At 40.7% G+C, this 13,799-nt stretch overlaps 1 protein-coding gene and 1 long non-coding RNA gene across 2 annotated transcripts; one reads left to right on the forward strand and one right to left on the reverse strand.

Moving 5' to 3' along the window:
- The first annotated feature begins 656 nt into the window (after nucleotides 1-656).
- On the forward strand, nucleotides 657-11,619 carry LOC115420388 (transcription factor AP-4-like). The gene is made up of 7 exons (XM_030135628.1): nucleotides 657-997; nucleotides 4,406-4,571; nucleotides 4,767-4,865; nucleotides 7,186-7,356; nucleotides 9,015-9,167; nucleotides 10,525-10,695; nucleotides 10,852-11,619. The coding sequence occupies exons 1-7, from the start codon at nucleotides 909-911 to the stop codon at nucleotides 11,005-11,007; spliced, it is 1,005 nt and encodes a 334-aa protein (XP_029991488.1). The 5' UTR covers nucleotides 657-908; the 3' UTR covers nucleotides 11,008-11,619.
- A 402-nt stretch (nucleotides 11,620-12,021) lies between these two features.
- LOC115420397 (uncharacterized) lies at nucleotides 12,022-13,498 on the reverse strand. Its single transcript, XR_003935541.1, has 2 exons — nucleotides 12,694-13,498; nucleotides 12,022-12,636 (listed from the first exon to the last, which is right to left on the reverse strand). It is a non-coding gene; the product is annotated as an uncharacterized LOC115420397 (long non-coding RNA).
- Nucleotides 13,499-13,799: the final 301 nt, after the last annotated feature.

Raw genomic sequence — 13,799 nt, forward strand, 5'->3', positions numbered from 1 at the left:
ATAAAATAAAATAAAATAATAATAATAATAATAATGTTCTACTATTTTCTAGGGCCCATGACAACTTAGAGGGGCTCTAGAAAACAATAAATTAGTCGTTTTTTAACATTTTGTAAAACAAAACAAAAACAACTCATCCTTGATTGTTAAAATCCTGTGTCATTTTTGCATTTCACAAATTCATCCCATGGGCCAGATTGGACCCTCTGGGACCCGCGGGCCCAGAAATGCGCTCAACCTTATAGTAAAACACTGACATAGAACATGTTACTGCACACAGTTTGCTTAAACTTCTTCTTCCAGTGGAGACTTTTTTCTTGTGTAAACGATCTGAATTCTTGTTCCACTGGTGCTTCCAGACAGTGGACACTTTTGTCATGCTGGCCCAGGCCTGGTAATCTGTGATTTCTCGCTCTTGCTCTATTTTTGCACAGTTTCTTCAGAGTTTCAGCATGAGGAGTTAACTTGGCCGGCTGCAGTCTGGATGGTCTGTTTGTTCTGCTTTCCGGAAAACGGGCTCTGATTCCAACCAGCTGTTTCCCGCCACACACAGATCAGCTGCACACACACACACACACACACACACACACACACACACACACGTAGTAGGCGGAGGCTGCAACCACACACATACACACATGCGTAGTAGGCGGAGGCAAGCAAGAAGCCACACACACGCATTGGAGGGAACCCCATCAGCTGTGGGAAGCAACACACAGCTTCAATTTACTTTTATTTTTCTAACTCGATTCTTCACATTCGCATATTTTTGACGCAGCGATCGAGCTATGCGCAACTGGGGAATGTAAGAGAAAACCTGCGGACAAACGAACATTATCACATTGTCTGAAGAGAAGCGACGGAAGGAGAAAAACAAATCACGGACTTCAGAAGGAGGCTTTGAAAGCATGGAATATTTCATGATGCCGACTGAGAAGATACCGACCTTACAGCAGTTCAAAAAGACAGAGAAGGACGTTATAGGGGGTCTCTGCAGGTGAGGACTTACATTTATCCTCTGATACAAAGTTCCTTCCTCAAAAAAGCCCTCATGTGGCTGTTGTGTGTGTGTATGTGTGTGTGATGTAAGTCTGACTACACGTAGCATGCTAGCTGTTAGCATCCCCGCGATACCTTGGCAGCTGGGGCATGGCTGTCGAAATTAGCACCTTGTTGTGCCAGTCGTTGTTGCTGGCGTTGACTTTATAGGACAGCGGTCACCTTCTGTCGGAACATTTAACGGCAGAGTTATGCTGTAGGTGTCTGCGAAGCACGTTGCAGCAATTCAGCTCAGAAATATGTACACCAACAGGATGAAATCGTTACATTTGCGTCCAGCTGAACAACAACCACGTGGTAGTTAACGTGTTCCCCGCTGCTTCGGAGCTATTTATCAAATCACATGTATTTACTGGCCGATTGTACTGAATTATGTATGCACATGTAATGTATGTTTGGACAGGTGCGTTACATTTGGACTGAGCGTTAAGGGTTCCTCCTTAAACATGAGTAGTTGAACGAGGCTGAGGTAGCTACATCTGTGTCGTGTGCTGAAATTAGCTTAGCTTGACTAGCTCGTTAGCTACCAGCGCGCGCAGGCTTTGTAACCGCACACAATGTTTGCATGTTGTTTTTCTTTCTTATTCACTAGCGTTTAACCGAAACATAGTGGTACTGTTAGAAGTGGTGTTAAGATGTCAGTAGCGTGTTGAACAGTGACGGCTAGCTCCGTGCTAAAGGTGAGGAGCATTGTTCTCCGTGCTGCCAGGGGGCCTGCTGCTGCTGTTGCTCGAGTCACATTTCACTGTCGCTACCATTCGCACGCGCCCTCTGCCGGCCATGTTGGAGATCCGCATCTCCTGGAACCGACAGACGCCGAACAGCTGGTGTCGGCATAATGTTAGGGTACATGAAGCTGTTTTAACGCGTTTTCTGATCGAAGTTTTCTGACCAGTCTTGTTAGGACCGTCTTCTCCAGGAGTGTCAACCGCAGTTCAGGATGTGATCGGACCATTGAAATAACAGTGAAAAAGTTACATTATTTTGTTAAAGTGTTTATATCCACAAACTATCCTTGCTGTGTGATGTAAAAATGTGAACAACCATGCACAACTTGAAATTTCTTAACAAAAATAAGTGTCTCGGCTTATCATTTACCAGTGTGCATTAGAACCTACAGATCACAGTGGATCTACAGCAGGGGTGTCAAACTCAGATCCTCGGGGGCCGGTATCCTGCATGTTTTGGATGTATCCGTCTTCCAACACACCTGATTCAAATGAAAAGCCTATCATCAAGCTCTGCAGAAGGCTGATAACGACCATCAGGTGTGCTGGAAGAGGGAAACAACTAAAACATGCAGGATACCGGCCCTCGAGGATCTGAGTTTGACACCCCTGATCTACAGGCAGAATATTGTTAAAATTGCACGTACTTGAGATCGAAGTTGGCTGTATGTGGCCCCTGGCCTAAAATGAGTTTGGCATCCATGGTATTTGATCTTATCTAAGGGTTGTTCAAGGTGTCTTGTAAACAGTTTCTATAGACAGAATGGAGCAACAGGTGTGTTGCAGAAAACCATAACAAATTTCCCCACACTGTTGCTTGCTGTTGAAAAGTTCCAAATGTGTTAATGAATCAAGAAAAGTAATTGACATTAATGTTATATATTTTCAATACTAAGCGAAAGTTTGTGGTAGTTCCTGGTCATAGTAGTCAGGGTTGTATAAGGTGATGGCACAAAGAACACCAAAACAAAGAAAGTACATCTGTGAAGCCAGGATAATTTCTGGCCAAATGATGTAAATTACAGGGTTATTTGTGTGTGTGTGGGGGTGGGGGGGTTGCTGAACTAGGATTCAGTCTGGTATTGATCACTTCACTGGTAATTACATTGTTGTGTAACAGCATAACTTACACACTGGGTGTACTCTTAAAATTTGACAGAACCAGTAAATTGAATAGGCTACAGATAATCCCAGATGCAAACCTAATTAACCCTAATGTTTTCAAACGTCCACATTCTCCTGGTATCTTAAAACCAGTTCCTCAAAACATCTGAAGCATGATCAAATTGTACTGTAGTTGAGAAAGGACATGTTCTGGTATCCTATCTGTTTTGCCTACTTTGGGTTTATGTTAGAAATAGGTGTGTCTGGCTCAGTAAAATGCATAATTATGTCTAGAAAATCATTTTGGATCATGTTCAGTGATGCATGACTCAGTTGTTGAAGCAAACAACAATATCAAGCATCTCCAAAATGGATCCCTTTTAGTGTGATGATGTCTGTATTACTGAATATGGAACTGTTTTGTATTATTAGTGACATGAAATACTTATGATCATAATAACAACAAACATTTGTAAATAAGACATGTTTAGGTGATCCGTTGAGATGTTACATTCACTTCTGCATGTAATGTATAACTTTTAAACTTTCTTAGTTTGCCGTAAAATTGAACATCTTGCCCTCCCCGTGGATTCTAAGGCTTGATATATTTTATGCATAAATATAGTGTGTTTAACATATCTCAAGCAATAAACTCTACAAGGTGGACAAGAATGTTATTTTAGATTTTGGTTTAAAGTCAAACCTAATGATGTTGCTGTATTTCCCAACATGATATTCAAATGAGTTCAAATGGAGGTAACTTTAGCTGCTGCTGTAGCAGCATCTTGAGGTTTAGTTAGTTATATATTATCAATATAAGATGTATTCTTCTTGGAATCAAAAATTCAACTCTTTCTGAGTAAATCTATGAAATTGGGCCATGTAGGTACAGAAAGAAGACAAACCCTTTAAAGAACTAGAGCATCTTCTGTGGCATGTTAGTAGTGTGTAAGCCTAATCTTTGAAGTGAATGCACTTCAGCTTTGAAAACAGAAGTATGCCTGCACAACCTCAGCTGTCCATCTTATGTAACAAAAGAACAGACAAACAGACCTAAAAACATTCACATCCTCATGTGTCCTCTGACTGGCCTTTTTTTTAGTTAATATCCCAGATCTGGTTTTTCAGGTTTGTCGTCTACTTTGCCAGTGAGACCATTTTTAGCTTTAATGGTTCAGTTTTCTCCGCTTGAGTAAATATTAGAGACATTTTGCCACCATAATGTCTAACCTTATGTGATGGAGGCACAGAGTTCAGCTGAACCCAGAGACCTCCAGGTAGCTTGACTGGGAAATGTAAGAGGGTCAGGAGTAAACTTGTTCAGGCTCTAGATTAAAGGCTGCTCTGTTGAAAAGCTTGTGTCAGAGATTTTACTGTTAGTATTTGTCAGTTTGTGATTACCTATTCCTGAAACAAAATGTGGGCCGAGTAGCAGCTTTTCTTCTCATTCCTGACACAGAGCAATCATTGACAGAAGGAAGATCACCTTGAATTCTTTGTCATGTCTCTTCTAGCCTGGCCAACATCCCCCTCAGTCCAGAGACAGCTCAGGACCAGGAGAGACGAATCCGTCGTGAGATCGCCAACAGCAATGAACGGCGGCGCATGCAGAGCATCAACGCTGGTTTCCAGTCCCTCAAAACACTTTTGCCCCACACAGATGGAGAGAAACTCAGCAAGGTACAGCAAGGATTCAGCTTGACACACACCAAGTCATCATCTATCCAGCCCTCAGTTGTATTTGATGATCTCTTAAGGCATAACCATGAAGAATTCTTTCATTGTGTTCAATTTGTGAGGATGTTGGGGTTTTGTGAGAGTGTTTTGTGTTTATACTGGCCTTGTATTTACCTGGTGGATTCATATCTCTCCCAGGCGGCCATCTTGCAGCAGACAGCGGACTACATCTTCACTTTGGAGCAAGAAAAAACGCAGCTCCTGGCGCAGAATAACCAGCTCAAACGCTTCATCCAGGTACTGGCCTGATTAAATGTGTTCATTATGAATACCTCTGCAGAGGTTGATTGAATAGGGCTATATGTAGGTGCTGGTTGTTTTTCTCAGTTATTTATTGAGAAATTACTTATTGTCAGTAATTCTTAGTTTAACCTCTTAACACTTTCAGTGCCATGGGCCGATTAAATCGGCTTTACGAAAACAACCTGTAAAGTGCCACGGGCCCATCAGATCGGCTTTGGAGAACACGCCATATTTGTGTACAAACAAACCATCCACCCCCATTTCTTTCTCACATTTCGATGACGTTCTTTCTGTGTCCCCCTTTTGAGACCAAGCAGACGGGAATTTGAGGTCACGCGACCGAATAATATTTTTATATCTTTTTAATGTTTCTTATTCTCCGGTGTTTCATCAGAGGGAGCCCTCCATGCCGGGGGGCGGCTGTGGACTCCGGGGGCTGTGGCGCCTTCTCTCACTGGGGTCCGCTCCTTTCTGGTGGGTGGGGGTCCCAGTTGGCCCTCTCCCACTAGTTGGGATGCGGGGCTGTGTTGCCGGTGCCTGGTCGCCGGGGTCGGCGGCTGCCTCCTGGTGCGGATGGCTCCCTGAGACAGCGCCTCCTAAATTGATCTTTTACTTTTACTTGTACATTTTTGTTCTGGTCTACCCGTGCTCAGTCAGTCTTCTTAAGTATGTGTGAGCTTGTGGGTTTGCATGTATTTGTGGGTTTGCATGTGTATGTGTGTGTGTGCGGGTGAGTGGGTGGGTGTGGGTGGGGGGCGGTACTGATTTTTAAACTGATATGTAAAGCACTTTGTGCTACAGTTTTTAATGTATGAAAAGTGCTATATAAATAAAGATTATTATTATTATGCAAATTACGATCAATAATGAATCGGCTGCGTCCGGTGCGTTTTGGATCTAATCAGCAATCGGTCGGATGTTACCGAGCGGTTTCCTGCAGGATTCTTCAAATATTATAAAAACGACGCGAAATACTGAAAAACGGCCAAATTCTGTGGCACTTTTAAGGCTTATTAGCCCCTTAACTGTCTGGCACTTAAAGAGTTAAGCCCAGTTGCCCTGGTACCAGGGGTAGCTGCAGTTCCATCTATGTTGCCATGGTAATGCTATGTGATGCTTGTAACAATCTACACATGCTATACATCCGTGTAACCAGAAGAACATCAGTTAACTGCTCATTTAAACCAATTTTTTGACACCAGAACATGACTCATACAACAAGCTTTTAAATGGGCAAATATCAAGAACAAACTAACAGTCTGAGACCAGTGTATGTCATGAATAATTTTGTAAGAACAAAGGACCAATGCATCTAACTTTGCATTGCTACGCTAACACTAAGCACATCCAACGGTACGAATATTATTTCTCTACAGCTAATACTCCAGAGGTCACATTAAAACACGATGATATATGAATAAAGCTACTATTGGGTAATCCATTGTTTTCAGGTTTTCATTTACATTGGTAATAGAGCTAGTGGGATTAGCTTTATTTTCGTAGTTAATAGAGATCAGAAAGTACTCGCTCTTCATTTGGCCTTGTCACTTGTTGCCTGCTGTGTAATGGCCAAGAGATTTCATCACCATAACTTTATGGGTAAACGGCAATATTGATGGTACTGCATCCAAATCAAGTGACACTAGAAACATATTCAGTATTAGAGGGGGAAAACAAATCAGTTCTACCTCAATGCCATGATTTCACAGTACAGTATATTTACCCCCTCAGCCCACTTAGGGTGGTATTGTCATCAGCATTTCTGTCTGTCCGTCTGCAACACATCTTGTAAACAAAAAAAAAAAAACCCAGCTGAAACCATAGCCTTTTTAACCATACATACATCATGTATATAGCTTGGACAAGTTTTGAAATGGGTGACCGTGACCTATTTTGTGACCTAATTTCCCAAGGTCTGAAAACACCTTAACTCCTGTGCAAATGCATAAAGAGCCTTCTGCATTTTTACAGGAGGGAGCGCTCCACTGTGTGCGACCCAACAGATTTAGGTTAAATTCATGAAAATCAGTTCACTCCAAGTTCTAACCATATCTTGGCCTGATTTTCAGGCTGAGGGGTCTTTGTACATTCTATCTTCAGACATACTGTGTACTTGAAAAATCTAAATGTACCCATTAGTTGTTCACTCTGCTGTTAGGTCACCTAGTGATTGATTTTTCTTGCCACTCATGTCTTCTATTTTGAGTGTAGCAGAAGCATCATGACTCTTTTTATGGTAAAGGTGACCTATTCTGTACAAATGCCTATCATTTAGACTGTCTCTTACTGATGCGTTGTCTCTGTGTCCCTCAAGGAGTTCAGTGGTTCATCCCCAAAGAGGAGGAGAGCTGAGGAGAAGGATGAAGGGATCGGGTCTCCAGACACCCTGGAGGAGGAGAAGGTCGATGAGCTCAGGAGGGAGATGCTGGAGCTGCGGCAACAGCTGGACAAGGAGCGCTCGGCTCGTATGCAGCTGGAAGAACAGGTAAGGAGTGTGCTGAGAGACACAGCAGTAGACCAGATACTGATAAGTTTACATCCGGACCTACAGGAAGAGCTCGTTTAGACAAAGGGGGTTGAACAGTTGGTTTGTGCAAATGGAAACTAAAGTACAAAGAGAAAGAGAAATGTAAACAGTAGACGAGAGGGGCAGCTTTGTCTTCAAATGATGTCCATTGCATGGGGGTTCTCTGATAAGTTTACCTAAAATGGGCTTCAGTTCAACCATTTTATTATTTTGTTTGTCTAATTTCAAAAGAATCCTCCATGATGCATTGTTGTGTTGTACTAGAAAAGTAGATGTTAATTAAGAATCAGTCACATGTAAAATTGCAAAACAGGGATTTATGTGCAGTGTTGTGAATGTTAATTGTTCATGTTGAGATTTATTTTATATATTTATATATATCTATATCGTAATACTGGAAGGTCTTAGAGCATGTATGTGTGTGTATCTGCACAGTTCTGAGAAACTGAGACAGTTTTAACTGGCCAATCTGGTATCTATAGTTGAGGAATAGTCCCATCTCCACATTTAATGTCTCGGCAAGTTGGTAGGACCAATATTTTGGGAGATAGGCCTACTACTCATTTTGGAATACAATAGCCTTACAATCACGTTGCTTGGTTGACCGGAAGCATAGTACCACGCTGCATGATGGGAAATGAAGTTAAAAACAGGAACGACGCATTTACTAACTTCAGTCCCTAGATATTGGTATTAAAAGCAGAAGCACAGAATACTGTGTCTTTTTGTTCAGAGTCTGTTTAAAAGAGAGTGTTTAATAAGAGTGGGGTCTGAGATGTTGGTGACATGTGCATCACTGAGGGATTTAAAAATGAGAATTAATAATTTAGAGCTGACATACAACAACCAAGACACTGTGGTCAAAAATGTCCATCTTGGGGGGACAATTAGAGATATTGCAGTCAGGTCTGTCTGGGCCCGTAATTTAAAATTAAACATATTTTAACTTGCAAATAATGTAAGCATTAGGTCTCTGTCATATCTTGGCCTTTTTTAAAGATGGTCTTAATCTGGATCTGGACTCAGACTCTTAGAATTTTCACCATTTGGAGACAGATTGAGAGTCATCAATTTGGGGGATAGGGCACTTTTAGGTATTTTCTCTGAATTCAAGATAACTGCTCTGAAAAAATGACACCTGCTGCAAGACAGTACATATATCAACACGTTCAATTTCTTGCTGATCCAGGAGATAATCCAGAACTAAGAGTATATTTTAATAATTTCCTAATACGCTATAATTGATGGATGTTTCTAATAGTACCAGCAGTTTTGACTGGGAGTTTGGATTTCAGGGTTAAGCAATTGATTTATAACATACAGGATGTTTCTGTCCAGTGAATATGATCCAAGGGTCTGCAAACTCTTGTCTTGTTTTAAATGCTCACACATTGAATCTGTCCATTATATCACCCCAGATACTGGCACTGTGGTGTTAGGCCTCTGATTCTCAAGCGCTGCCATGCGGTCTAAAATTAAACGCTGAGGTGTGGTCTGGAGGGTGCTGCCTTTGTGTGGTTGAGTGTAAACAAACAATGCTGTCATAATGAGGGGTTGTTCCCCTCACCGATACAGCGGGTATGTCTGTTTAAAAAGGATTGTGTGGCTTTGCACAGGTGCGCTCTATGGACAGCCAGCTGCACCCAGAGCGTCTGAAGGTGATCACCCAGCAGGTGGAGGAGGAGCAGGCGCTCATCCAGAGCCAGACGCTGTTACGGCTGCAGCAGATCCATGGACAGGCTGTGGACAGACAAACGCACAGCCCACAGGTCAGAAATCCACAAAAAAACACAGTATTAGACCTGGGGGGTTCTGCTGCGTGATGTGTCATCATGAAATGTTTCAGGGAGCATAGAGAACTATTTGTAATTGTTGATTACCTACTTTAAAAAAAAAAAAAACAAGGTCAAATTTAAACATCATGTTTAACCCTGTAAAACCCATAACCATTAAATCATTGACAGACAATTCCAGTACTTTGAATCTGGAGTCTTTTGTTGGTCATTCTGAACAACCCAAAAACATTTTTTTCAAATATCAATTGCCATGTATGAGTTTCAATTTTGTGTCACATTTGATACATCAGGTCTCAATGCTCAAGTATTATTATTTTTGAACAAACAAAAACATAGTATGACACAAACATGTCTAAAAAATTGGTAATTCCTTTTCAAAATTGGCAAAGTTCTGCCTCCTTCCTCATTAATGACGGACTTGTAGTGTCACTGGAAAGGCCTCTGGTGAGGGAATTCCTCCCCCCTGGTGGATTATCCATGTATTGCATGTATCTAATTGTACGCATCAAGTGTTTCAAGAAAAAAATTGTCACATTGATCATGTAGAAGGCTTCAAAACTCATGTATCAAACATATGATACATTTGGTGTTATAGGGTTAAAAACACCACCAGGTCTATACAGAGCAGAGACTGCAAAGTGGTATGTACCAGGGGTGCCAAACATATGGCCTGTGGGCCAAAAACAGCCCTCCAAATTTTTAAGGTTTTCACACAAAATGTGAAAAGATTGTTTGTAAATGTAAACATTTTCATACCATAATTTTCCCTTTTTTGCACTTAAACAAAGACCTTAGAATATCTACTTCATATTGGAGGTTTAGTTGCTCGTATGTATTTTGGAAAAGGTAGGGGAGTGAAATATTTGACCAGTGTCAGGTCATCTGTATGTGTGTGATATTTAGATTTGGAGAGGGAAAGTATATTTTCAAATTTGGGATTTTTTTCTCGTGACCTTGGTTTGCATTTAGTGTGTTTATGTCAAACTGTTGAACATTCAGTCGAGCATCTTTTTAGCCCCCCCATCTAAAAAAAATGTAAATAGATATACCACGAATTCCATCTGTTAAAGATATTTGTCCATCCCATTTCTCGGACATTATTCACCCAATTGTTTTCTAATTTTACAAGGATGTTCCTTTCATATGCCTTTCTCTCATTTTTTGCATTTTTTTTAACAGATTTTTTAAAGTTGTAAAAAAGATGGAAAGTTAAGACTCAAAATTCATCCCTGGATAGGCAGGGTATCAGTGACCAGTGAGCATTCACCTCCTGGACTCATCTTATATCTGTATATTTTATTTATTTGTATGTTTTTTGTCTGTCTTCCAGGTCCGTGCTCCTTCAACTCCCCCAGCCCCAACTCACCACCCCACAGTGATCGTCCCAGCCCCAACACTAACTCAGCACCCCCATCATCACGTAACCGTGGTGACCATGAGCCCTTCTGTCCACACCGGCACTGTGTCTACGTCCAGACAGAACCTGGACACCATTGTTCAGGTATGTGTTTAATTTTAAATAAAGAAAAGACAGGCAGAGATACACTTACATCCTTCTCTGAAAGGATTCTTCAGGTTAATATCTTCAATTTTTTCGGAGACTGGGAGAATTTAGTGTTTGTTGCATCCCTCATTATTTGTCGTCTTCTGCTCTCAGGCCATCCAGCACATTGAACGCACTCAGGAGAGGAGAGCCAGCGCAGAGGAGGAGCAGCGGCGAGCTGTTATCGTTAGCCCCGTCCATGTCGCCATGGACGCTACCTGCTCTGACACAGACACGGACACAGAGGGAGAGGACTGCTCAATGAACTGATCCATCCATCAGATGAACTCAACACACAAACACTTAAAATACCTTCTCACTGTAAGATTCCCTCCAGGAGCTTGACTACTTTTTAAAACAAATCTTTTGTTGGCATTACCCAAACTCCTAAATCCAGTAGTTAAGCTCTGTGTCAGTCTTATACTGTAATATCTCTAAGGATTGAAAACATAGGATGCTGGTGTGCAGGGGAGGCCCAGTTGGATTTCTAGAGGCTGTTTTTCATTGTCTGAGCCGGTCTACTTGAAAACTCCTGTAAGGATCTCCTTGTGTTTTAAAAAAAAACAAAAAAAAAAAAACAACAACAACAACAAACATGAGCATCAGTCCATCTTTCATGTGTGTTTAAGTGTACATGCAGTCGCAGTATCAGTTACTTGTCATCACTGGCACACTGACAGTATTAATATAGTCACTATAATGGAGATTTGAATGTAACAACACAATGACCAAGAAGCTCTCAACTTGTTTAATCTGCAAACATGGATTTGCAGTTATTTCCCTGTTCTTAACTGTCTAGTTTCCCCTTCATCCCATTGGGTTCACTGAGTCTGGTGCCAGTGGCCACAAAGCTGAAGTCATTTCTAAAGATCAGTTTAAGGAAAAAAAAGTCACTTAATCACAAAGCTAATTTGAAGATAGTTATTGACATATTTAGTCTGACTTACTTGAAGAAAAGGTGTTTTTCATATCTGACTATGCCCTTAAAAAATAAGCTGTTAAACAATTCACAATGAGCGTCTTGTGGTTTTCAATGTTTTCTCATTTTTGTTCACTTTTGTTGCCGTCAGGGTTACTGAATGTTGAAGGTTTTGGACTTGTCATTTCGAGATGTTTCACTTAAACTTGGCAGGTTTGCTAGAGGCCTTAAGATAAATTGGCAAATAAATCTCCTTTCAGTTTTAAGTTGGAATTAAAAATTAGGCAAACCCTTCATCCTAGTGACGGTGGTATCTGCTGCCCTACCTTAAATGAACAAGTCTCCAAAAAAAGAGGCACTTTTCAGTTTCCTTCCTTTTCACAGGGGAAGTTACGTCAGATGATGATGACGTGTTTTAGCCCAGCCAAAAGTTGTGTTTTATGATGTAATATTTGTCCCAACAGTTTGCATGAAGGCTTCTGGTTTTCCGCCAAAATGTGCTCTCTTTCTTCTGGTCTTAGTTTGACATGATGATTTAGGTGACTATGCACTAGAATTTTTGCTATTTATGCAATTCTATCTTCAGTACATTTATTGTAGTCATTTATACATGAGGTGAAGTTATCTATGCACCGTTAGTAGGTGTGCACACCTACAGTATACGTATGAAACTTGACATACAGTACTCGTATCAAAGAATGTAGGCTCTACTTATAAGTTGCTTTTGTGTCAACTTGGTGCTCTTCTGACACGTAGTGAGCTGAGGTAAAGACCCATCATTTAACTTGTATGATTCCTATGTGTGTGTGAACAAAATGGTCAATTACACTTTGATAAAGATGCAGGGTGAGGTCGTCATTTAAACCTGGCAGCACATTTTACATTCTCATTGTCAGTGTCAACTGTGACCAAAACTTTAACTTGAGGAACGTTTTGTTTTGTCCACAACATTGAGTGAATCAGTGGCTTTAGTTCCAAACCTCGCACTTATGGATAAGTTACTGTTTATCCATTCTTTTAATGCCACACATCTAAACCAAGCATAGAGTGAGATTGAAACGTACAGAAAAAGCACTGCAGATCTCTTCCATTTCCTTCGTCCCTCTATAAAACGCACCAAGCCTGTCCACCTCATGTTAACGTTGCTTATATTTGCCACGGGAATTTGACTGGAAACCCCTGCCTGGAGCCTCTCTCCCTGTCATACTCGATTTGATAAATGACTTGATGCTGTAAACATTCCATTTATTTGGATTCGGATCTGTCGTTTGATCTGTTATATGTTCTGTTGCCAATTGAATGCATGTTACTAATCAATGTTTTCTCCTGACTAAAGCGGGCTTTTGTTTTGAAGTTTTGTTGATGTTTTTGCGGGTTTACTTTTTCTATATTGTGGCTGAAGGCGTTTAGAGTGAGATGTGTGGACACGTATTCACTTGCTGGGTTCAGTTTTAGATCTGGTTAGAGTAGTATGTTCTTGCCAAACACGGGGAAAATTTCTCATAATTTGTCTGTGAAGCTTTTGTTAAAGGGTCTAATGTTTTACTGACCGGTATAAAACCATAGCCTGAAGTTAATCTGCTGGTTCTGTATCGGCTACATGGTCGTGCTGAGGTTTTTAAACCGGTCAGAGAAACATATCCTCCCTAAAATATTTCTTTGTTGCAGCACTGCTGTCCTTTGGTCGATGTTCAATATGAAGCACTTGCTGTTCTGTACTGCCTGAATCAGTAATGAGAAAGATGAATTTTCCATGTTTTTTTTTTTTTTCGTAAGCTCTTTGCTGTGACACATTTTAACATCAGTTTTTGTGTTTGTTTTTTAATGTCTTTCTCGTCCTGTTATTTTCCATTTTCAGTGACAAGCATTTTTTTATATATATATATAAATATATTTCTTTGTGATTTTTGATTTGTATTTTTTTTTCCATCTGTCCAGGTCCATGAGAAGCTGTTATATTTTGTTTATAAAACTTGGGTAAACAGACCTTTGTAAAGATGAAAAAAATAAAATTTGTACTTTTTTTATTACAATCCTGTGGTTACTGCTTCACTTCAGCTGTATGTGATATGAACTTTTCTGTCCAGCAGAGGGTGATACACATAGATTTGCCACATGGGTACAGGTGGCACATTTGTATTAG

The sequence above is a fragment of the Sphaeramia orbicularis genome, chromosome 1 (assembly GCF_902148855.1).
Source record: "Sphaeramia orbicularis chromosome 1, fSphaOr1.1, whole genome shotgun sequence".
NCBI lineage: Eukaryota > Metazoa > Chordata > Actinopteri > Kurtiformes > Apogonidae > Sphaeramia > Sphaeramia orbicularis.

Excerpts from the sequence above, each read along its gene's own strand:
- LOC115420388 (XM_030135628.1), top strand. The coding sequence starts at position 909 with ATGGAATATTTCATGATGCCGACTGAGAAGATACCGACCTTACAGCAG. Across the intron at positions 4,866-7,185 it reads AGCTCAAACGCTTCATCCAG|GAGTTCAGTGGTTCATCCCC; the intron begins GTACTGGCCTGA and ends GTGTCCCTCAAG. Across the intron at positions 9,168-10,524 it reads GACAAACGCACAGCCCACAG|GTCCGTGCTCCTTCAACTCC; the intron begins GTCAGAAATCCA and ends TCTGTCTTCCAG.